Source organism: Hyperolius riggenbachi, chromosome 7, assembly GCF_040937935.1.
Source record: "Hyperolius riggenbachi isolate aHypRig1 chromosome 7, aHypRig1.pri, whole genome shotgun sequence".
Classification (NCBI taxonomy): domain Eukaryota; kingdom Metazoa; phylum Chordata; class Amphibia; order Anura; family Hyperoliidae; genus Hyperolius; species Hyperolius riggenbachi.
The window spans coordinates 243153562-243177017 of NC_090652.1; the positions used below are offsets into that span (position 1 = coordinate 243153562).

General features: G+C 43.9%; 1 protein-coding gene across 2 annotated transcripts in view; it reads right to left on the minus strand.

Moving 5' to 3' along the window:
- OSBPL6 (oxysterol binding protein like 6) overlaps positions 1 to 23456 on the minus strand; it is a 334312-nt gene that overhangs the window by 22513 nt on the left and 288343 nt on the right. For both annotated transcript variants that reach the window (XM_068245435.1, XM_068245434.1), the window contains 6 exons: positions 13202 to 13297; positions 10886 to 10973; positions 9215 to 9468; positions 7511 to 7648; positions 3334 to 3397; positions 2112 to 2190 (listed from right to left, as the gene is read on the minus strand). In XM_068245435.1, the coding sequence (XP_068101536.1) occupies positions 2112 to 2190; positions 3334 to 3397; positions 7511 to 7648; positions 9215 to 9468; positions 10886 to 10973; positions 13202 to 13297 (719 nt within the window). The remainder of the gene's footprint in view (positions 1 to 2111; positions 2191 to 3333; positions 3398 to 7510; positions 7649 to 9214; positions 9469 to 10885; positions 10974 to 13201; positions 13298 to 23456) is intronic.

Sequence of the window (23456 nt, forward strand, 5' to 3'; positions counted from 1 at the left end):
GGCAAATGAGTATTTTGACCACATCATCCTCTTTATGCATGTTGTCTTACTCCAAGCTGTATAGGATCGAAAGCCTACTACCAATTAAGCATATTAGGTGATGTGCATCTCTGTAATGAGAAGGGGTGTGGTCTAATGACATCAACACCTTATATCAGGTGTGCATAATTATTAGGCAACTTCCTTTCCTTTGGCAAAATGGGTCAAAAGAAGGACTTGACAGGCTCAGAAAAGTCAAAAATAGTGAGATATCTTGCAAAGGGATGCAGCACTCTTAAAATTGCAAAGCTTCTGAAGCGTGATCATCGAACAATCAAGCATTTCATTCAAAATAGTCAACAGGGTCGCAAGAAGCGTGTGGAAAAACCAAGGCACAAAATAACTGCCTATGAACTGAGAAAAGTCAAGCGTGCAGCTGCCAAGATGCCACTTGCCACCAGTTTGGCCATATTTCAGAGCTGCAACATCACTGGAGTGCCCAAAAGCACAAGGTGTGCAATACTCAGAGACATGGCCAAGGTAAGAAAGGCTGAAAGACGACCACCACTGAACAAGACACACAAGCTGAGACGTCAAGACTGGGCCAAGAAATATCTCAAGACTGATTTTTCTAAGGTTTTATGGACTGATGAAATGAGAGTGAGTCTTGATGGGCCAGATGGATGGGCTCGTGGCTGGATTGGTAAAGGGCAGAAAGCTCCAGTCCGACTCAGACGCCAGCAAGGTGGAGGTGGAGTACTGGTTTGGGCTGGTATCATCAAAGATGAGCTTGTGGGGCCTTTTCGGGTTGAGGATGGAGTCAAGCTCAACTCCCAGTCCTACTGCCAGTTTCTGGAAGACACCTTCTTCAAGCAGTGGTACAGGAAGAAGTCTGCATTGTTCAAGAAAAACATGATTTTCATGCAGGACAATGCTCCATCACACGCGTCCAAGTACTCCACAACGTAGCTGGAAAGAAAGGGTATAAAAGAAGAAAAACGAATGACTTGGCCTCCTTGTTCACCTGATCTGAACCCCATTGAGAACCTGTGGTCCATCATAAAATGTGAGCTTTACAAGGAGGGACAACAGTACACCTCTCTGAACAGTGTCTGGGAGGCTGTGGTTGCTGCTGCACGCAATATTGATGGTGAACAGATCAAAATACTGACAGAATCCATGGATGGCAGGCTTTTGAGTGTCCTTGCAAAGAAAGGTGGCTATATTGGTCACTGATTTGTTTTTGTTTTGTTTTTGAATGTCAGAAATGTATATTTGTGAATGTTGAGATGTTATATTGGTTTCACTGGTAAAAATAAATAATTGAAATGGGTATATTTGTTTTTTGTTAAGTTGCCTATTATGCACAGTAATAGTCACCTGCACACACAGATATCCCCCTAAAATAGCTAAAACTAAAAACAAACTAAAAACGACTTTCAAAAATATTCAGCTTTGATATTAATGAGTTTTTTGGATTCATTGAGAACATGGTTGTTGTTCAATAATAAAATGATTCCTCAAAAATACCACTTGCGTAATAATTCTGCACTCCCTGTAGAGCGGAATATAAGGAAGCACCCGCGGGGACGAGAGGGAATCGCTCCGTGTATGCCCAGCATAAAACCCAATCTACACGATACAATTCTTTGTGCGATTCGATTATGATTCTATTTACAATCGGATTAAATCCAACATGTCCGATTGGGATTCGATTCAATTCAATTTGCCATTGCAAAACAATGGCAAATCGAATTGAATCGAATCCCAATTGGACATGTCAGATTTAATCGGATCGTAAATAGAATCGTAATCAAATTGCACAAAGAATCGTATCGTGTAGATGGGGCTTTAGTTCAACATGTTGGAAATGTATCTATCTTACCATCTATCTGCCGAGCAATTAGGCATTGTTCTACTCAGCAGGAGATCACCAGAAGACAATGCACCAGAGATAATGACCATTCTCTACAGAAAATAATCTAATTATGCATTCTAACAGAAAATCTAACAGAAATTTGTATGGTGTAATCCCAGCATTAGATAGATATCTATCTGGCAGGTAAATCTAACAGAAAATCTTACAAAAAACTGTATGGTGTGTACTAGGCATAACACAGAGCCAATCTTACTTTGGAAGAGTAACATTCACTGTTCCAAATGGCAGTATTTCCATGGATTTCCCCCAAAATTTATTTTTCCATCTGATATCTGAAAATACAAGCAAATGTGTTAGTAACCTTAAATAAACAAAAACAATACAAGACATTAATCATTGAAGCCCGGAGCACCATTCTAAATAAAGTTGTGTTGGAACCCACGGCTGTGGTTGCATTTAGATGCAGTGCTCCACCAAAAAAATTAACAAATTATAGTAGTAACTCGCCCCTCCTCTATACATACAGAATTGTCTACCAAAGCACTACAAATGAGGGTTTACAATGCGTACAGTACTGAAAAATAAAAAATAACCTTAATACATCACATTTAAAATCCAAAAGGACAGGTAAGTAAAATTGCACAATCCATCACGATAATATCATTGATCGCAGCCTAATTTTATGATTGTATCGGAAGAGAAAAACTACCTTCATTAACGCATTTATGGGAACAATTGATACTTAACTTCCAATTCCTTATGATTAGCGATGGGCTCACAAGTAATCCCAAGTGCTTACTCGTGATTCAAATGAGGCTTAATTGCCGCAGCTGGGCGGCTGAATTACAAGGGGTTAAAAACCCATGATTCCGCTGTCCGCCCTGCATTCCAAACAGCTTGCACGCGTCCTATTGGTCGTGTTACAAGCCTCACCATGCGCACTTCCTCTTTCCGGCTTGAATGAGGAAGTGTGCCGTGGTGTGGCTTGCAACGCGACCAATAGGACCCGTGCAAGCTGTTTGGAATGCAGGGCGGACAGCGGAATTATGGGTCAATTACTCCTTGTAATCCAGCCGCTCAGCTGCGGAAATTAAGGCTCATTTGAATCACTCGTGATTACTCATGTGCCCATCGTTGCTTATGATCCTGCAAATCTGATTGAATGATCACATCTGAGGAAAATATTGTACAGTGAATGGGCAACTTTATAGTGCTCATCTACCTCAATAATTCCAGCAATAAGATCCCATCAGAGCTCTTGCCTACAGTTTTCTTCCTCCTTCATTTCCATGTAATAACTGAATATAGCTTTTGGGGCGGGTAAGCAGATATGGTAACTTAGGTGCAGAGATTCCACTGCCAGAATTCCTGGGAGGTGATTCCTACTTCTAGTATACATTCATGAGACAGTACTGGGTGGCCTGGCTATCCACAGAAAGGATGACAATCAGGAAGAAAACGGGAAGAAAATTTACCTTGCCAGAAGACGAAGTTCCTCGACTCACAGTGACAGGCAGATACTGGGGGATGATGGCTAACCTGAAATAGAATAGAGTTTTATAATCCGATCTCAAGCTTTTAAGCTGTGAAAATAATCCTAAAGCCATCTTCACATGTCACTTATACCAGTCATGCTTTGACCCTACTTTGAGTGGGACTCAGTCTCAGCAGGATGCTGGTGTGGATATAAGCATATTGCGGTTAGGTTTTACTGAACTCCATGTGTCATTGCTCTAGTAAAGTACACTGCTGTCAGGCAGCTTTTCTCAGGGCAGAGCTGAATCGGTACTTATGTATTAGGCCATCTACCTGTGCACACTCTGGACCCTCAGTAAAGTCTACTGTCAGATAGGGTGCTGCTGATTTGTCCCAAAACTAACAGCTGATCTATTCCACGGACGGCAGCTTCGGTCCAGTTCAGTTGAGTTGGTGGACTACCTACCTCAGAGCTCTAGTATCAACGGACAGTATTATGCTAACCTCCTGGATCAGCTAAAGGAGGCAAGTAGAACAAAATAAAGTGCAAAGGTGACCAAAGGGATCCTCCCCCCCCCCCCCCCACACACAATGTACTGTAAGTGCGCACATGTCCAATGTTGTGGCTGCCAACACCCCCCTACTCATTTGAGCTGGCCTCTCCCGACTATTATCTGTTCCCGAACCTGAAGAAACACCTGAAGGGGTAACGTTTTGAGGACATTTTTGATGTCCAACATGTTGCTGAGAGCTGGTTTGAGGACCAAACAAAGAACTTTTATTTTAATGGTCTAGAAAACTAGTACCAAGTGTATCAGTCTCAGGGGTAAAAATATTAAATAAATGTGTTCTTTCATAACTTTGGCTCTCTTTTTTTTCAGGGCAATCCCAAAGACAGATTCCTGTCGCAGAACACAGCGAGGTAAATTTGATATACCCTAAAAGTAGTATGGCCATGGCATCTATCATCACATGCTTGGGCTGTGCTGAACAGAGCCTAGACTAGACAGTATGTGGGTGTTATGACAGTGCTCAATGTCATCGCGCCCTCCACCCCCCTTTCCCATATGAAACAGGATGGAGACACCAAACTTTTTTACATCAGAGCTGCAGATACAGCCTGTAGGTAAACAAGTAGGGATTTCTTATTAGAAAACACAGCTTGGGTTTCAAACTGAGTAATAAAGCTGCATCTAGTATTTTTTGTAAGATAAAGCAAAACACTAACAATAATGATACATTTCACTTAAAAAAAGGCAAACCAATATATACACTAATTTCCCCTGAAAGTGTAACAGCAATGTCATACATGTATGTACCAGGCTGCCAAGTACAATCAGTACAGTACATTTGCAATCTAATGCTATTGGGAGTTAGCTTCCTTGCTGCCACAAGTGCTGCAGAATAAAGTCTGTAAAGCAAACTAGTAGGCACGCCTCTGTTTTAAAAGCCACCTCTCCTGCTCCTGGATGTGACAAGTGTGTTACTCCTATCTGCTGCAGTGTCAGAAGTGAGCAACAGAATCCGTTTTTCTGGGGTACGTACTTAGACACTGCTGACACAACTCAGAACAACTGATTCTCCTGCCAGCTTCAGACACTGCAAAAATATCAAGAACAGAGGAAAAAGAAGATGCAAGTCCACGAGAGTGAAAATGGCAAGTTTAACACTATCCTATGAAAACAAACCTGCCAGCATAAAGTGTCTGCCTGGAATAAACCATAACAGCTTATATAAAAAGATAAAGTGATTATAATAATAGGCAATATGGTGATTTCATCCATGTCCTTACAGTTACACTTTAAAGAGAACCAGAGATGAAGCACCCTCTTGTATTTTACCTTATAAATCAGTGGGAACATGACAGTACAGTAAACACCTAATCTACTCTTTGTTTCATTGTTCTCTGTTTAATCTGACTGTTATCACCTCTGATAAGAATCCCCGACTGAGCACTCAGTCTAGCTTTGCTATGGAAAGATTATAGCTGAGTCTGTCTTCTCTGGTGTCTTTTCAAGCCCAAGCCTTCCCCCTTGTGGCTCTGCTATAATGACTCAGCTATAATTATTCCCTGCAAAGCCAGACTTAATGCTCAGTCCGGGATTATTATCACAGCTGATAACAGGCACTTTTAGCAGTGAGGATGAAACAGAGAGCATGGTAAATGTTTTCTCTAATGTTCTTACTGATATATATGGTAAAATACACAAGGGTGCTTTGTCTCTGGTTCCCTTTAAATACCAATACAGAGAATTTAATTGCCTCATAATAAAACCAGATTTGAGAAAAATAAATGAATGTAATACAATTATACTAGAATAATTACATATGCTATGAACCACACTTTTATGACACATAAGAGATTACTTCCATATGCGTGACTACAAACCAGCAAAACTTTGAAGGGGCCCCCCAATGTTTATACAGTTTCCCTTTCCTACCCCTGGCGACCCTCACAGCCCTGGAGGCCATCTTGCAGGGGTATAAAGCAAGTGTAGTCATCATAATCTTTACACCTATAACAAGATTAGCCACAAAAACACCTGATCTGAAGGATGGACCCCTTTATCAGAGGGAGTGAAGTAGTAGTTGTGGCCCCCTCTGTAACGGGGCTGCTGCCCTGCAGCTACACCCCTGATTACTTATCAATTAACATGTAAAGGGCCCTAATGCTGGTATGCTGAACAAAAAAAATATGAATGCTTAGTAGTACGTCCGGTAAAGATCATGTTCTTGGCGCATATTTGATATTAGACATTTTAAAAGGTCACTACACTAGTAAATGAGGTTAAAGGGTAACTGCACTTTTAGGTATACTTACCCGATTCTAATTCTGCTGGGAGTTTGCAAGCTAAAATATATTACAACACTCATATTTTTCTGAGGAAAAGTAGCTCCCTCGTCCTTCAAAGACTAGAGCTGTTGGGAAAAATGTCTCCCTAGGATCATGGCCAAGTCTGAAACAGGCTGTCTACATGTGGATTTGATATGGCTGTGTAAAATTTAAAGCTATAGGCTTGCTATACACCAGCGGTTCTGGATGCTTGCTTGGCTTAACAAGGGCGAAAAGGGATAATTTGTATATTCAGTAGTAGTGCATTGTGGGTAGCCACAAATGTTCACTTATAACTGAATTACTGCAAATTTCCTTCTGTTTTAAGAAGGCAAATTACACCAAGCTTTGCTTTTTAGTAGGAGGGCTTTTTGGTTCCTTTTATCCCCCTATACATTCCTAGTAGTTTGGGTCACCCTGAGCTGCTTGGTTATTCTGTAGGATCATGGCACACAGGGCTGCCCATTCAGAATAGCAGTCTTGTCTATCTATCTACAAACTGGTAGGGACTCATTGCTTCAGAAAAAGTGAGTGTTTAATTTTTCAAGCAGGCATTAAAGTGGATCCTAGATAAACTTTTACTCATTGTATAATTGTGTTCCTTTCATATATTTTATAGGCCATTCCTCAAGCCAAATACTTTTTGTTTTTTGTTTTAATACTCTATAATTCCCTATAAACTAAACAAGCCTTGTCCACAGCGTCTCCAGAGTGCCTTGGCACTCTGAGCTTTAGTAGCAAGGCCTTATGGGAGCTCAGTCTGGGCAGGGGGAGGAGGAAGAGGTTACTAGCCACAGATTTCAGAGGCGGAGGGGAGGAGGGGAGGGGAGTGAAGTTTTCAAAGGCTGAGGGCTGGAGATACAGATCAGCTTGCCTGTGTGTAATGTGACAAACAGAACATGGCCGCTCTCATTGTATCACAGGAATAAGTAATCATAAAATGTTGAAGCTGTTTGCAGCTAGATTTTCTGTGTAAACTCTAAAATCGAAACTTTAGATAAGATATATAGACTTGTTACTTGTTATAGGTAGTTTTTCATCTCGGATCCGCTTTAAGTGGAATTAGAATAGAATACCTGTACTTGAAAGTAGCTACCTTCAAAGTGTGGAAGCTGAAGGCTGACTAACCCACTTGCTTATTATAGTAATTTAGTGGTGAGCGCTGTCCAAGTTCATGTTATTTACTTCAGCGCCACAAGGTCTAGAGAAACAGAAGATGCCAAAAGAGGTGCTCAAGTATCTATATCAGAGGGCTGAAACACCTCTTTCTGCTGGACTGACCTATTAAAAACATAAAACGCTCTAACTTGTTTTACAATTTTGGTGTTGCTAATCCACTTCACCTGTTCTGAAAAAAATCGAAATCCTTTGTCCTCTCTTATACATTCATAAGTCTCACCAAGCACAGGGTTGAAAGGCTTGCTCCCAGCTCGGTAATACGTGGCAGCATATCCTGAGACTGCAAATGCAGCAATAAGGGCCTGAAAGATAGAATAGAAATGGTTGACATATCCAGGAATTCCCTAGAGTCCACAGAGCACATCTACTCTATTGGATAACCTATTGTTTTATTATAACAAATCCTTACCAGCCTTTCCCCATCCATCCCCAAACACCAGACTTTCCCCGTCCATCCCCCAATACCAGCCTTCCCCGACCCATCTCCCAACACCAGCCTTCCCCCGACCCATCCCTCAACACCAGCCTTCCCCGACCCATCCCCCAACACCAGCCTTCCTCCGACCTATCTCCAACACCATCCTTTCGCCGACACATCCCCCAACACCAACCTTTCCCCGACCCATACCCCAACACAGCCTTTCCCCGACCCATACCCCAACACCAGCCTTTCCCGGACCCAGCCTTCCCCCAACCTATCTCCAACCCCAGCCTTTCCCAGACCCATGCTCCATCAGCAGCTTTCCCCTGACCCATCCCTATCACCAGCCTTTTCCCTGACTCATCCACCACGCTAGCTAGTTAGTTGTGTAACTCATCCCCAACCCCATCTTTTCCTGATCCATCCCCAACACCAGCCTTTCCACAACCCTACCCCAACCCCAGCTTTTCCTGACCCATCCCCAACACCAGCCTTTCCACAACCCATCGCCAACCCCAGCTTTTCCTGACCCATCCCCATCCCCAGCCTTTCCACAACCCATCCCCAACCCCAGCCTTCCCTGACCCATCCCCAACACCATCCCCTTAGGTTTTACCATTTAGAGCCATCTTAAAAATGGTGATGACTACTATGGTTGACTGCACAATAGGCTCGATTCACTATTTGTTAAAATGTGCATGTAAGGTAAACTGCTTCATGCAGTAAAACAAACATTTTTGGAGTATTCACTAAGATTTTCACACATGCGGTACTAGTTTGGTAAATTATCAAACAACTTCATGACAATTCACAAAGGTATTTACCTCACATGGTATTTCATTTGGTATCTTAAAGAATCATGTGGATGCGGAATTTATTTCAGTCTGAATCATGTTATTAAATGGATTATTTCAGTACATAGAAAATGGAAGCAAAATCTGATACAGAAAACATTTTTTATTATACTGACAAGTAAAGAGCAAGTCCAAGCTGCATAAAATTAACTAATGTTTTTATTAACTTTCTCACTTTCCTGAATAGTTTAATAACCTTTCCTCTTTTCTCTGCCCTTTGTTTCCCATTCTCTCTCCTTCTAAACAACCTTCTGTAACCTTCCAAATGGCTGTTTGTTATCTTACTGACAGCTCCAGGCTGGAGATTAAATACTGAACATCTAACTTGTTCTACCACACGTGTTATCCTATGTGAACTGACATTTATGAGGTATTTACGGTTTGTTATTTACCTCACAAGTTGGATCATGTACCTCACTTGTTGGTAATTTTACTGTTCAATGAAGCCTTTGTGAACTGACATTTAACAAAATATTCAGTAAAATCAGATGTTTTCTGCTTTAGCTTATGCAGTAATGCTTTGTGAATTGAGCCCTCTGTGCTTTAACACTTTGTAAATACTGTATAGCTTACAATGCAATAATGTACTGTACCATACGCTCATGGGGATCATCTGTCTCAGCGGCCTTATCCAACAGTTCACTGTACTCCAACTCCTCACAAAGGTGCTGTAATGTGTTAAGTGGCTCATTGAGCTCCACTGGCATGGAGACTTTGGACAGGTCTTTGCCTATATTATTCCTTAGAATATTCCACAGGTTGATATTGCTGGTGTCAGGTGAAGGGACAGCAAGGCTTGTCCGCCGCCCAGTTCGAAATCCACCACCTAGAAATTCTCCATTGAGAACTGGAAAAAAAAAAAGAGAACTGTGAAGACTATGTCAATTACAGATTGTACACTACAAAAACTAGTGGATTTATGAAGTACTTTCCACCTACTGCGCAGGTGCAGAATGTTTCCGGGAGCACGACGGGGGAGCGTGTGCATCCGGGCCCCGCATGTGCAACGAAGCTCGACTCGGCCACAGTACAGGACCGTCCAGCGGGAGGAAGGAGCGGCCCGGGGAGATGGCCAGTGATTAGGCAGCCTTAAAGGGGGCTGGAGGAAGCCCCAAGTAAGTATAAAACGAGACTCTGAAGTCTCTTTTTTGACATGTTTTTGTCATAAAATCCTGTTAAGCATGAATGCCTCCCTTGAATTGCCGCATCCCCGCGGCAGATGAAGGATTTATTACAGTGTAATAGACCTGTAAAGTTCTACGACTTTGCCTGTCGCAGATTCTGCTGCTCTAGAGAGGCAGAGCTTTGGGCTGTAGCTGTGCCTCTCCGCAATCAATCTCCGCGGATCTCCGCCTCCTCCTTGTCCCTCTCAGTGAAAGAAGACTGAGAGGCGCGGGGAGAGGCGGCGATCAGCAGAGATTGACTGCGGAGGAGGCAGAGCTACAGTGTAAAGCTCTGCCTCTTCAAGGAAGTAAAGCCCTAAGAGCCTGGGATCTTTGCAGGGCTATTTCTTTGTAATAAATCACTCACCTGCCATGGGGATGCGGCGATTCAACTTGTGCATTCATGCTGAAGAGGATTTTATGACAAAATCAGGTAAAAAAAAAAAAAGACTTCAGAGTCTCTTTAAAGGGAACCCGAGGTGACAGGGATATGTAGGCTGCCATATTTATTTCTTTGTAATCAATGTCAGTTGCCTGGCAGCTTTGTTGATCTTCTGGCATAAGTAGCGTCTGAGTCAAAACCCTGGATCAAGCGTACAGGTAATATAGTAAAACCTGAGTCAGCCGAGTCACAGTACTTGATCTGCTGCATGCGTGTTTAGGGTCTATGGCCAAAATTATTAGAGGATCAGGAGGACTGCCAGGCAACTGGTATTGTTTAAAAGGAAATAAATATGGCAGCCTCCATATCTCTCTCACCTCAGGTTCCCTTTAAGTTAGCTAGATACCTGATCGTTAGATAGCGATTTTTTGAATAGCGTATAAAAATATAATTCTCATGTATGTTGGTCACAGACAACGTTGTAATTTTCTGTCCATTCACCAGCGTTACAAGCCCATAAATCTCACCAATAATCATTTTATGCATAAGTCAAAAAATAAATTCCCTTTCTTCCCAGCACCTTGCTGTAGGTAGTAAATGCCAGGTGACTTCTGTCTGTTGAGAAACAAGAGTGCCATTTCTTACATAACCCCGCTGCTTCTTAAATCACACTGTCACACATCTTTATATCATGCCATGTGAAAGAACTGATACAGTACTCAGCCGGGAAACATTATCAGCAACGCTGGTGTTGTCCTCGGAGATGTTATCGCTGACATCGCTAATGTACGACTCGTCATCTGAGGCCTGAAGGGAAGGAAGGAAGGAAAAAACCTTTGTTAAGGCCTGAAGAAATACTTTTTACCGTTTTTAATGACAGAGCTGTTACAAAGAAACCTCCAGTATAAAAGACAGAGCCTGTCATGTCAGGTTTCAACTTAATGATGCAGGATTGGGAGCGTCTCAGTGTTAAATACCAACAGTATATATTTAAACCCTTCAGTGAAATAAAAAAATGAGCTCAGCCTAGTTATATGCAGGATTGGCACTGTACATTCATGTTTGTCTCATGTCACATCAGTTTAAGTAGCCTTTAAATCAGGAACTTTAACCAAGGACTGAACTTCATCCCAATCAGTAGCTGACACCCCCTTTTCCAAGAGAAATCTTTAGCTTTTCTTGAATAGATCATCAGGGGGGTCTGTATGGCTGATATTGTGGTGAAACCCCTCCCACAGTGTGATGTCATGACCAAGGTCCTGACAAGTTTCCCGTCTGCGAACCTTGTTGCATTGTGGGAAATAACATATTTTTCCAACTGCCAAGCAGGCAATACCCCCCTTTGTACATAGAACTCTCAATAATGAACATTCCACACAGATCACTTGGCAGAAATAAAGAGGTCACCACCAGTGATATAGTTCTGAATGTATATCAGGAAGAGGAAAGATTTTACAATGGGCACTGACTAAATATCCATAGACAGCTGTCCACACGTCTCGCCAGAAAAGCAGAGACGCGGCGGAAGCTGTTTGTGAATGGAGCATCCCCCGGCCGGATGCTCCATTCACTCGCGTAGGTCTCCTGTCGCTAGCCCGCGTACTCACGCGGGACTAGCGACAGTTCCGGCGAAGTTGCGGCGACAGCTGTAGCCGGCGATTGAAGATGTCAATCGCCTGGCGACAGCTCTGACGGGCGACGGTTCGGGCGTGCGTGTCATACACACGGGCGACCTGTCGCCGCAACACGCGCTTGCCACGTGGTTGCGGCGACGGCCGTACCCCGTGTGTATGGGCCTTTATAGTCTGAATGTATGGTAAACAGTCTGCCTGCAGCTTGCCTCTGACTGCTGTACTGCCGGGGGGCAGAGGTGGTTGTCAGCAACTGACACAGTGTGGCTGCAAGGATGCGGCTCACGCTCTGTCCCATTTCCATTCAATGCCTACCTCTGTCACTCCAGCGTCTCTCTGTGTCCTTTCTATCTTCCCCTCTGTTACTCCAGCATCCCCTCTTTTGTCTCCCCAGTGCCCCATGCCGGGATCACTCACGAGAGTTCTAGCATGTAAGGCCTCTTGCACACTACATGTGATTCCGATTTCTGATTTTTAATCGATTTTAACATGCGGTTTCCAATTTGCCATTTTTAATCGTTACTGCAAGCTTCGTTTTTTCTGCGGTTTTTAATCTTTTGATAACATTCAGGAAAAATCAAAATCACAAATCAGATTTGCAGTGTGCAGGGTGCCTAAGAATGATAAGTTCGGAGGCTGCCTTCAGATCCCTGCAGCCTGATAGGCGGTGCACACTGCTAATTACGGCCGCTGATGTGCTGTGACAGAAGCCGATGGTCTCGCTGGCAGGACCGCGGCTCCATCATTGGGGCCAATCACTACTTGCTGAGACTAAGCGAGTGCATCGATGGGCCTCATTAGCGGAGCCGTAGTCCTTCCAGCGAGACCATCAGCTCCTGTCACAGCAGCGGCAGTGAGCGCCAGTGTGCCCTGCCTATCAGGCTGCAGGGATCTGAAGGCAGCCTCTGAACTTTCCGTACTTTCACACACTGAAGCTTCCGGATCCGAGGATGAGTGATCCCAGCACAGGGACATGGGGAGACAGAAAGGAAACGGGGGACACTGGAGTGACAGAGGTGGAGACAGAAAGGACTCGGGGGACACTGGAGTGACAGAGGGGGAGACAGAAAGGGAATCAGGGGGACACAGGAAGGACAGAGGGGGACACAGGAAGGACAGTGAAGGTCACGGGAACATAAAAGGTTCAAGAAGGACATAATTGGGGGGAAAGGATCCACAATATTCTCCTGCACCGTGGACCCACCAGGATTAGGATTTAATTTTTTCCCCTGGTTTTTGTCTTCTAAACCTATGTGCGTCTTTTGGTCCGGAGCATCTTCTGATCCGAAAAATACGGTATATGCATAGGTAGGTCACTTCTGCATACCTTGTTCTGACATCATCAACAACATGATCTCTATAACTAAAATCTTACACATGCAGAATACACAATTGTTGGCTCACCTCATTCTCTGATGAACTAGCAGATAAAAGCACTTCCTGTGCATCAAAGAATTCAGACACTGATTCGGACATGGACATCCTGCCCTCGTTAGACACCTGTTGTGAAAGAAGAAGATTTATTTTCAGGAAAGTCAAACATGTGGCCTGCTAGGGCTATGCACAGAAATGGAGAATTTGAAGGATCAATGAGATGTTAATTTAAATCAGACTTAGGATTAGTTCACACTAGGGGTGACTGCTCTGCTCTTGCCGATCAAACAAATCCTGGACCTGAATGAAGCAGCAATTTCTTCCAAAAAAGATATTCATCTCTCGGTGAAGAACTGACATTCAGAATCAGAATTTATTATCGCCAAGTACAACGGTGGATTGTACCCGGAATTGGTTTTGGCGCATACAGGGTCGTTGATGAAGAAACAAGAAATAGCATGGCACATACATAGACATGGGACAGCATACATAGGACAACATTACAGCTTGTGCGTACAATTAAGCAGAGTACAGCATTGCATACAGTTAAGCATGGTACATACATATAAACAATAAAAACAATTAAACGCAAAAATAAAAAAACAAGACAGAGAGCATTACGGCATACACGCATATTACGGCATAACGTAATGCAAGCATAGCAAAGCATACACAATAGCAGGAACAGAAAAGAGTAGGACTGGAGGAGCAGCCTGAGAGCTGATATGAGCGCTGTCATTTTCGGCACTGGACGCTACACAGCGACACGCTCCCAACAAGACAGGTGCTACCGATTGTCCACGAAAGTAGAAAAAGCTGAGAAAGCCTGGAAAAGAGTGGATAGAGAAAAGAGAGAGAGAGAAGGGATAGCTAAAGAGAGAATTGAAAGAGAGAGAACCAAAGAACGAGGAGAGAGGCAGAGAGTTCCTTCAGGGCTGCAGATTGACACCCCTGGGTACAGTCAGACAATCAGTCCGAAACCATGTGCTGAGCCCCGTTTAAGCAAGCCCTGGCTTGCTGACCAAATCTGAGTTGGTCAGGACCAGAAGAATCCATTTGATGGTGGTTGCAGGCCGAGAGGGGCCCGGTGCTCCTGGGAACAAAAAGAACACGGAGCCAGTTCTGGTGGGCCTTCCAGGGCTTACGGGGAACTAGGGCTGCTGTGTAGGCTGGTCTGAGTGGCCTGGTGGATGAGAGCAGAGGGGACTACAGAGCTGCACTGTGCTGTTTGAGGACTGCAGGCTCGGTGGTGGGGAGCAGGGCCTGGCTTGTTTTCAGTGGAGTGTATGGAGCAGGAGAGCAGTGGTGCAGGGGCGACAGCAGCCTTGAATCTCGGTGGTCGTGAGGGAGCAGAGAGAGTGTTGGTGCACATACCTCTCCGGGCTGCGGCGGTGGAGCTGCCTGCTTGTTACTGTGATGGCATCCCCGGGTGGCGGTGGTGTAGTGGCCCCACATGGAGTGGCGGATCAGGCATCTTCCGGGTCCTCAGATGGTGTCAGGGCAGGGCAGTGGAGGCAGCGGCAGAGGATCAACAGACTCCAGTCCCCGGGTCCTCTGATAGCAGCTGCATTCCGTGAGCGGCGTCTGGTTGCCCCGGCAGCAGTGTTGTGGCTGCCCCACGTGGAATCCTGCCCCTCCTAATGATGGTCCGAAGGCGATATAGCAGCCAGCAGGGATGGAGATGTGCGGTGGCAGAGGGGCTGGCTCAAGAGTCGGGCAGCGAGCAGCAGGAGTCATGCAGCGAGCAGCAGGAGTGCCCAAACAGCTGATCAGCTGTCGGCCGCAGCTAGCAGGCGCCCCGGGCTAGCGGGGAGGCCTGCATAGTGTTCTTTGCAGGCTGGAACGTGTGAAGGACGGGGGCCTCTCTGCTGGGAGCCGTCCCGGAACACAAGCTGCGGTGCCGTGGTGGGATCAGCGCAGGTGGCGGCGCTGGTGGTCTGGAGGCAGCGGAGGCAGCAGCAGAGGATTGACAGGTTCGAGTCACCTCTCCATGCCTGCGCACTGAACGTGGCCCCAAACAGCTGATTCCCTCGCCGACCTGCAGACCGCGGCGCGTGGCTGCAGCAGAGCGAGACCATCGTGTCCATGTCCTCCGCATCTCTCCCCGGCATGGAGAGGAGTTCAGAGGTGAGTGGAGGAGAGGTTACATCTCTAAAAGAGTAAAGAAGACTGGAGCCCTGTGGCCGTGGCGTCCGAGTCCGGCGCCATCTTAGATCATATATATATAGATCCACTGACATTCCACTGAGTACCACCTGCACTAATCAGAGAACTGAAACACCCAAAACTTTCTGTGCTTTAGCGAAACCCTGTTTTTCAAATATTTACAATACCCTGTGATTAATAACTCTAAACTGAGGAGATTGCAACAAAAGTGAAATATCACTTTGAATCCTTTTGGAAGAGAGACAGAAGTGGCTGGCACTCAATGCAGACTAGCAGGGCTCAACGATGGGTGCTTGAGGATACACTGTGCTCACACCAGCAGATAAATCATTTAGAGCAAGCAAAGAGTGTCAATTTCTTCAATGCTTAAATCCATCAGGTACATGCAGTTACAGCATACAAAGGAATGACAGGATGGCCTGACAGCCGTTTCACACGTCTCCCCGCTTCTTCAGAGGCCAAAGAGGCCTTTGTATGCTGTAACTGCATGTACCTGATGGATTAAAGCATTGAAGTAGTTTACACTGGTGCCCCGCTTTGTACTCTTTGCTTGCTCTAAATGGAATATCACTCTGAAGGGGACACAGCGGGGCTCAAACATCTTTGGCTTTACAAGCGGTTATCAGGAACAACTAAAGGAAGATACTATACATTCTGCCGCTTTATTTTGGGGGTAAGTTAATTTAACAAAACAGTGAAAACTTTTTTTAATGTTGTAAAAAGATGTAACACTGCACGACATTCATTAGAAAAGTTAGAAAAGAGGATCAAAGGGAAATGTAGCCTGAGTTGTCCACTAGGGGACAACACAGCTATGTTTAAAGTCACTTTTTGCCATTAACATTCAACAAATCACTAAAAAATCATAGTATACAACATAATGAAAAATAAACATTAGGTTAAATATCAAATTGATCCCAATAATTTTATTTTTAAAATCAATTTGACTAGATATCAGCAAGGATCAAGGTTAAACAGTATCAAATTACCTCATGCAGGTTAATTATAATACAACGCATGCTGTATCTACTACAAGCTTAAAGAAAACCTGAACTGAAAATTAAAAGTCAAAATAAGCATACACAAGTCATACTTACCTTCCATGTTGTCTACTCCTCAGTGTCTTTCCCCTGTCCCTCGTCCTGTTTGTTCACTGTGATCAAGGGAATTTTCCATCCTCCATTTTGAAAATAGCCATTACCCATAACAGCTTTCTCGTCAGCATACAGTTAAACTGTAACATCGCCCACTTGAGCCATAGGGAAACATGGACATTACCTGTATAAGTTGAACAGAGGCGCCAAAAGAATAAAAGCAATATTTAAAATGTTTAAAAATAGCTGAGGAGGCAGTGGTGGATCCGCCCCTTCCAAGCAGACACAGAAAAACTGTGTAATATAACAAGAATAGATTTATTGGTACACTCCAGGGTATAGATATACAACGCGTTTCGCGGGTATGAGCCCGCTTCTTCAGGCAGTAGAAGTAGGAGTACACAGCAATCTGTCAGCAACACACTCTAAGGCGCCAGGTGTGTTGCTGACAGATTGCTGTGTACTCCTACTTCTACTGCCTGAAGAAGCGGGCTCATACCCGCGAAACGCGTTGTATATCTATACCCTGGAGTGTACCAATAAATCTATTCTTGTTATATTACACAGTTTTTCTGTGTCTGCTTGGAAGGGGCGGATCCACCACTGCCTCCTCAGCTATTTTTAAACATTTTAAATATTGCTTTTATTCTTTTGGCGCCTCTGTTCAACTTACACTGTACCATATACCCACCATTGGTGGAGGGGGATACCCTTTTTTTTCTCGCCTACAGAGAGCGACTTTTTAATCCTGAGTGGGGACAGGTCAAACTCCTCACCTGCCTATACAGTGGTTGCCTGGAGGTAACCCTGGTTTGTGAGTATAATTTTTACTCCTTTTCATTATACCTTTTGCCTAAACTTACTACACCATATCGGGCTCTCGGTTCTCCTTCTCTTTGTATGGACATTACCTGGTACATCAGTTTTCCTCTCAGCTATAACTGACAGCAACTGATATTTTACTGACAGCAACTGATATATTTCAGTTCTGACAAAATGTTGTCAGAACTGGAAGGGATCACTGTCAGCAGAAAATGGTGAGCTTCTGAAAGGAACTGATGGCAAGGTAACTATGTAATGTTCATTTGAAGTTACCTTATGTGTTTATTGTAAATATTTTTACTCAGTACAGGTTCTCTTTAATTCTGGTTAAGGAACAGGCATAAATGTGCGCAATAACAAATGTCAGTATGTAGTAATACAGGGCCGGTTCTAGCTACAATGGAGCCCTGGGGCATAAGTAACTTCGGGAGCCCCCTGACCCCACCTCCCCCCAATCCAACCAAATCACCCCCAATACCCCTGAACCGGCTGCTAGGCCCGATCCAGCATTTTTGGAGTTCCCATTATTGACCCCCTTTTCCAATACAAAGTAAACACACAGCATTCCCACTGTCTTGGGTCAGACTTGAGTCAGAAACACCTGATCTGCATGCTTATTTGGGGTCTGTGGATAAGTATTAGAGGCAGAGGGTCAGCTGAACAGCCAGGCAATGGGCATTGTTTAAATGGAAATAAATAGGTAAGCCTCCACATCCCTTCCACTTCAGATGTGCTTGTTAAGTCCTTCCTGATGCCTAATCCTAACGTCAACTCCTAATGCACTGTTATGGTATTGATGGACTTGTTGACCTTCCTACTAAAGTGAGGGCTTGGCAGAGCACAGAGCGTAAAGAACCACGGGTTTTCACCAGAGCAACCCACAAGGGTTGATGGACTTTGCTGCCGAGTGCCCACCAGGTTGCACTCCAGGTATGCTCTAACAGGAGATTGGAGAATAAGCGACACTAAAATGTTAAGGGCTGGTAGTCCAGGTAACCAGCAGCAGGATGAGACATCCAGAGACAAGCATAAGTCGGGGCAGGAAGCACAGGTTCAACACGATAGACAGGCAGAAGGTCGGTACAGGCGGCATTCAAGCGAAGTCAAATACCAGTTTGAAGGATCAGGGCAGGCAGACTAGAATCGTAAACGAGAGACAGGCCGGGTCTGTAACAGGATCAAAATAACAAATAGCCGGCTACAGGTATAACCACCAAAGCTGTAAGAACGATCAGCACTGTATACTGACCAGAGCCGCCTTATATAAAGTAGATTGTTGTGGCACGAACCTTCGTTTGCGGTCGTTCGTCCGTGGCAAATGTGGACTTCCGCATAAACAATGCCCACACGCGTATGGCTTAACACTGTACAACGTTAAGCATCTAAACAAAAAAATAAAGCCACGGAGTGCATTGCCCGTGTGCAAACCAGCAAGATGCTGACGGGGCCCAGCGTAAGTATAACTTGTACAGTCCTCTATGTTTATCCCCAACCTCCCCCCTGAACACAGTCCTGCCTAACGCCTAAACCTGACTGCGTAACCCTACCCTCCTAACCCGGTTACACAAAACCTCCCCAATCTCACTTCTCCACCCTACCATAGTAGTGCTTACCCCAAACTTCCAACCCTACCTGATACTCCCCTCCTTACTGTCCACAGGCAACAAATTCCAAAAAGTGGAATACAGCTACTAATTTATAGGACTTGAACAACAGTTTTCAAGTTAACAGGTGCGCTATTCACCTGCTTCACTGAAACCCTCACTATTTTCAGCTTAGCTGCAGTTAAGAACCCCTGCCATTGCTGAAACCCACTGAATTCATGTAGAATTGATGTTTTATGACGTAGGCCTTAGCAGACCATGTAGTAGGTTCATTACAACAGTATAAGAGGTCAAAGACTGCCAGCAGACACACAATACACTTCAAGACCATTATAACACTATTAACCACAGAAATTCAGTACCACTGAGATGATAAAATTAACAGAAAATAAATGTTATCTTCATGTGAAGCTTATTAACATTTTAATATTTGGAGGGGTTTTTAAGTTTTGCTAAATTGACTAATTGGTCCTCCAAACTCCAATTAGGACTCCCTTGCAGTTCCCACATATTCTGCCAAGCTGCTTGTACCCCAAGAAAGGCTATTTGTCTGAGCTGGTTATACAAGAAAACAGTTAGCTTTAGCATGAACAGCAGCAATATCACTTTATTTTACTATATTTTTTTTACAGGCAAAGAATTATGTATTTGCTAAAAATATGAGTTGACATCAGAAGGTCTAGCTGTATATCCTCCGGTATGACTCAGAAGTGCCATTTTTCATACAAGAGTGTTTATATCGTGTTTGCAATCATTGCTGAATTTCTGCAATTATATTTTACCTTATATAGAGATATATTTAAATATAAGAAACTGCGTGGTTTCTTAATTATAGCTAATGTCTTCAAGGCTGAAAGCCATATTTAGACACGCTGCTCCCTTAAGAACAAGTGGGTAAATAGAAAGCAAACCACATCTACATCCACATCTCTATCTTGCCACATTCTAGGTCATACACCTCAAAAACTGAAATGGGATTTATAAACAATTATTGTAAAATAATAATAATTGTATTATGTGTACCCGTCAGAAATGTTAATTAATTAAGAGCATTACATTCAGTTCCTGAGAAAAAAATTGCCAAAAAACAAGTTATTGCCCCCAAAATATATGTAACCCCCCTTTTTTCTGAAATAGGTCCTTATATGCCCCCGTCCCCTGGGCCAGAGCTACCATAGGGGCAAAGGGGGCAGTTGCCCCAGGGCCTGAGTACTGCAGGGCCCCCCGGTCTCCCCCTAACTTGTGCCCCCTGCAACAATTTGTCTGAACAGTAACTCACCACAAAGGTTTGTTTCCGCCTTGAGGGTTTAAGCATCCTCCCACTGTTTCCAGTTACCACAATAGCGGTCCACTAACAGCCCTTCCACCAGTAGCCAGATGTGTATCTTCCCTCATCTGCTAGGTAAACTTCAGTGCTTACTACAGGGGCACAGAAGGTTCTCACATAACCCTTGTAACAGGGGCTGTGCATGTTGGTATCCTGCCAGCGATTCCAATTCACGTCCCCCTCCAATATGTCCTTTGGTGTCTTTAAGTAGCCAGATTAAAGAAAAGATGGAGCCTGTTGCGGTACCTAAGGATTAGAAGCTTTGTTAGGTACCGAACCAGCTCCATGTGTGAGAACCTTCTGTATCCCTGTAATAAGGGGCACAGAAGGTTGGGAGGCGGCCAAACCCACATTACAGGGGCAAGAATATTAGCTATAAAGCAGGTTAAATGCAAAATATCACATGATAAATATACCCAGTCCCTTCATGAACTACGGACAGCACACAGAGAGTTTCTTGATAAACCTCTCCCCCAACTCTAAGTTGAACTGGTTGAAAACGAAGGGCATTACTGATAGCAATCTTAAAACTAGATAGATGTATGTTATAATGTATAGAGATCTATATTTCTATAGATTTGGTAACAAGGTTGGTACACTTCTTTCCTGATAGCCCAAACCCCCTTATACCTCTACTGTCATAACTACTCTATGTTCTCCCTCTGGGTCAGGTCCATAATAATCCCAAAGAAATCCATTCCATATTTTGTGATATTTATAAGACCTTTCACTTCAAACCTCAGTCCTGCATATCCACTGGTAGCAACCCTGACTGGCTGTCCCAGGTCTCCCTGCCCTTCCTTCCTGAAGCTGATCTTTTGGGACTAAATGCAAACATAACGAGTGAGAAAGTCAGATTGGCCATCCCTGACATACGCTGTTGTAATTTGGCTTGCCTTACAAGACATGTAAGGGACTGGATCAACAAGACAAACTTACTGAAAATATGTGCTACAATCCTCCTATGCTAGTTCCTGCCCTCTTGCTGGACTGTGACATACCCCACAAAAAAATATTTACAGCCGAAGCTCAAACACAGCAAAATGATTAAGGATACAGTTATAGTTTGGAAAGAGTTTTTGTAAGTTATTTGCTGTTCCTTATCAGATATCGAAATACAGGCCGCTGTGGGGACACCTGGTATTTTCAGCAAGCCTGGCTCATGGTGTTTTTTTGGAATAGCAGGAGAGGTGGGTTGAATGCTTAGGTCAGCAATTAGACCTCAATGGGGGGAAACAACAAACTTTTCTGGACATTAGATCCAAATGTAATATTCCCAGACATCACTTCCTCTACTATAGGCAACTGAGGTCCTATGTTCCCAGTAAGGCTGGTCAGCTGTACAAGATGGCCACTTTAAATAATGTTGATGGATTCTTGGCCCCTCATATACCGAAAATCTCTTTGTCCACCATCCAGGCCAGTCTCCAGCAGATAAATATGTCCACAAAAGCTTTGCATAATTTGTCAAAATGGGCTAAAGATATGACAGAGATGGATCTGGAAATTAAAATCCTTGAAGGGTACTTAGTTGTCCACAAGTTGTTCATAGGAGAAAACTGGCGAGAATCCCAGCTTAGACTCATTCATGCGATGAAATACGCCTTTAATATTAAGTATAAATCCCCTCCCTCTGATTACTCACCCACCTGCCCTAAATGCACTCTGCCCAACGTAGACTTATTTCACTGTATATGGTCTTGCCCTGTTATCAGTGCTTTGGACTAAGGTATAATCATATGTTAAAAAGGTGTGTAAAGTGCAACTTGATGTCAAACTTTCGCCAGTTTTCTAGGACCATTTTGCTAGAATGCATGTAACATTTGTTTAAAAAAAAAAGCAATAGTAATTTATGGTGCTTTCAGGATCCTTTTGTCCCGCTGCACTTTTGCCCTGCAGTTTAAATGGTTACTCTACATCCTAGGTTCTCAACGTGTGGTACACGTACCCCAGGGGGTACTTCTGATGGTTCCAGGGGGTACTCAGGCTTGATATACTTAAAGAGGAACTGTAACGACAAAACGTCCCCTGGGGGGTACTCACCTCGGGTGGGGGAAGCCTCCAGATCCTAATGAGGCTTCCCACGCCGTCCTCTGTCCCACGGGGGTCTCGCTGCAGCCCTCCGTGCAGCCGTGACGTAATATTTACCTTCCTGGCTCCTGCGCAGGCGCTCTGACGGCTGTCGGCTCCGAACTACACGGAAATACCCGATCGCCGTCGGGTCTGCTCTACTGCGCAGGCGCAAGTTTCCGGCGCCTGCGCAGTAGAGCGGACCCGACGGAGATCGGGTATTTCCGTCTATTTCCATGCCGAAAGCAGCCACAGCGCCCCCGCTGGAGCCAGCAAAGGTAAATATTGAATTGACAGTCGGGTCTGTCGGTGGCTGTTCGGAGGGCTGCAGCGAGACCCCCGTGGGACAGAGGACAGCATGGGAAGCCTCATTAGGAACCCGAGGCTTCCCCCACCCGAGGTGAGTACCCCCCAGGGGAGGTTTTTGATGTTACAGAGTCTCTTTAACCAAGTATAACAAATTTAGAGTTTTAGAAAATGAGAAATCTTATTTAAACACCAAATTAGGTGTTTTAGCTAATTAAAATAAATAGTAAATGCTTGGAAATGATTTAGAACCAATTATGTACTATGATTAAATATATATTTGTCAAGGGGTACGTGTGATAATGTTTACTATACTAGGGGGTACTTGGTGAGTACAGGGTTTTCAAAGGGGTACATACCAATAAAATGTTGAGAAACACTGCTCTACATCACTGCTACTATAAGTAACTAACACGAGTCCAACACAAAGTCATACAATCCAATATCTTGTATAGATGAAAGTGCAATAAACCTGAAACAAATATCATGCAAGTCAATAAAGGACCACGTAAAATTATAGGACAACTATAGCAACATTTGAAATACATATATATAAATGTACATTTCTCCCCAGAGTAAAATGCACTATAAAATACTTTTTTTCCCAATGTCGCTGTTACTTACTGAAGCCAGTGAAAATCTGTCAGGTTTTGGACTAGTCCATTTCTCTCAGTTACTTCTTTATTTACAGATGCACTTACTGAACTGCAGCTGCTCAGTCCAGCTGCCAAAATAGTGTGTAAATGACTACTGTAAGTGACATCAACATAGGAAAAAAGTAATTTTACTCTGGGGGAAATGTACATTTTCTAAGTACATATTTTACATTTTATGATTTTTCATAATAAATGGTCCTTTAAGGCTACATATGTACTATGAACCAATGTTTCTGGATG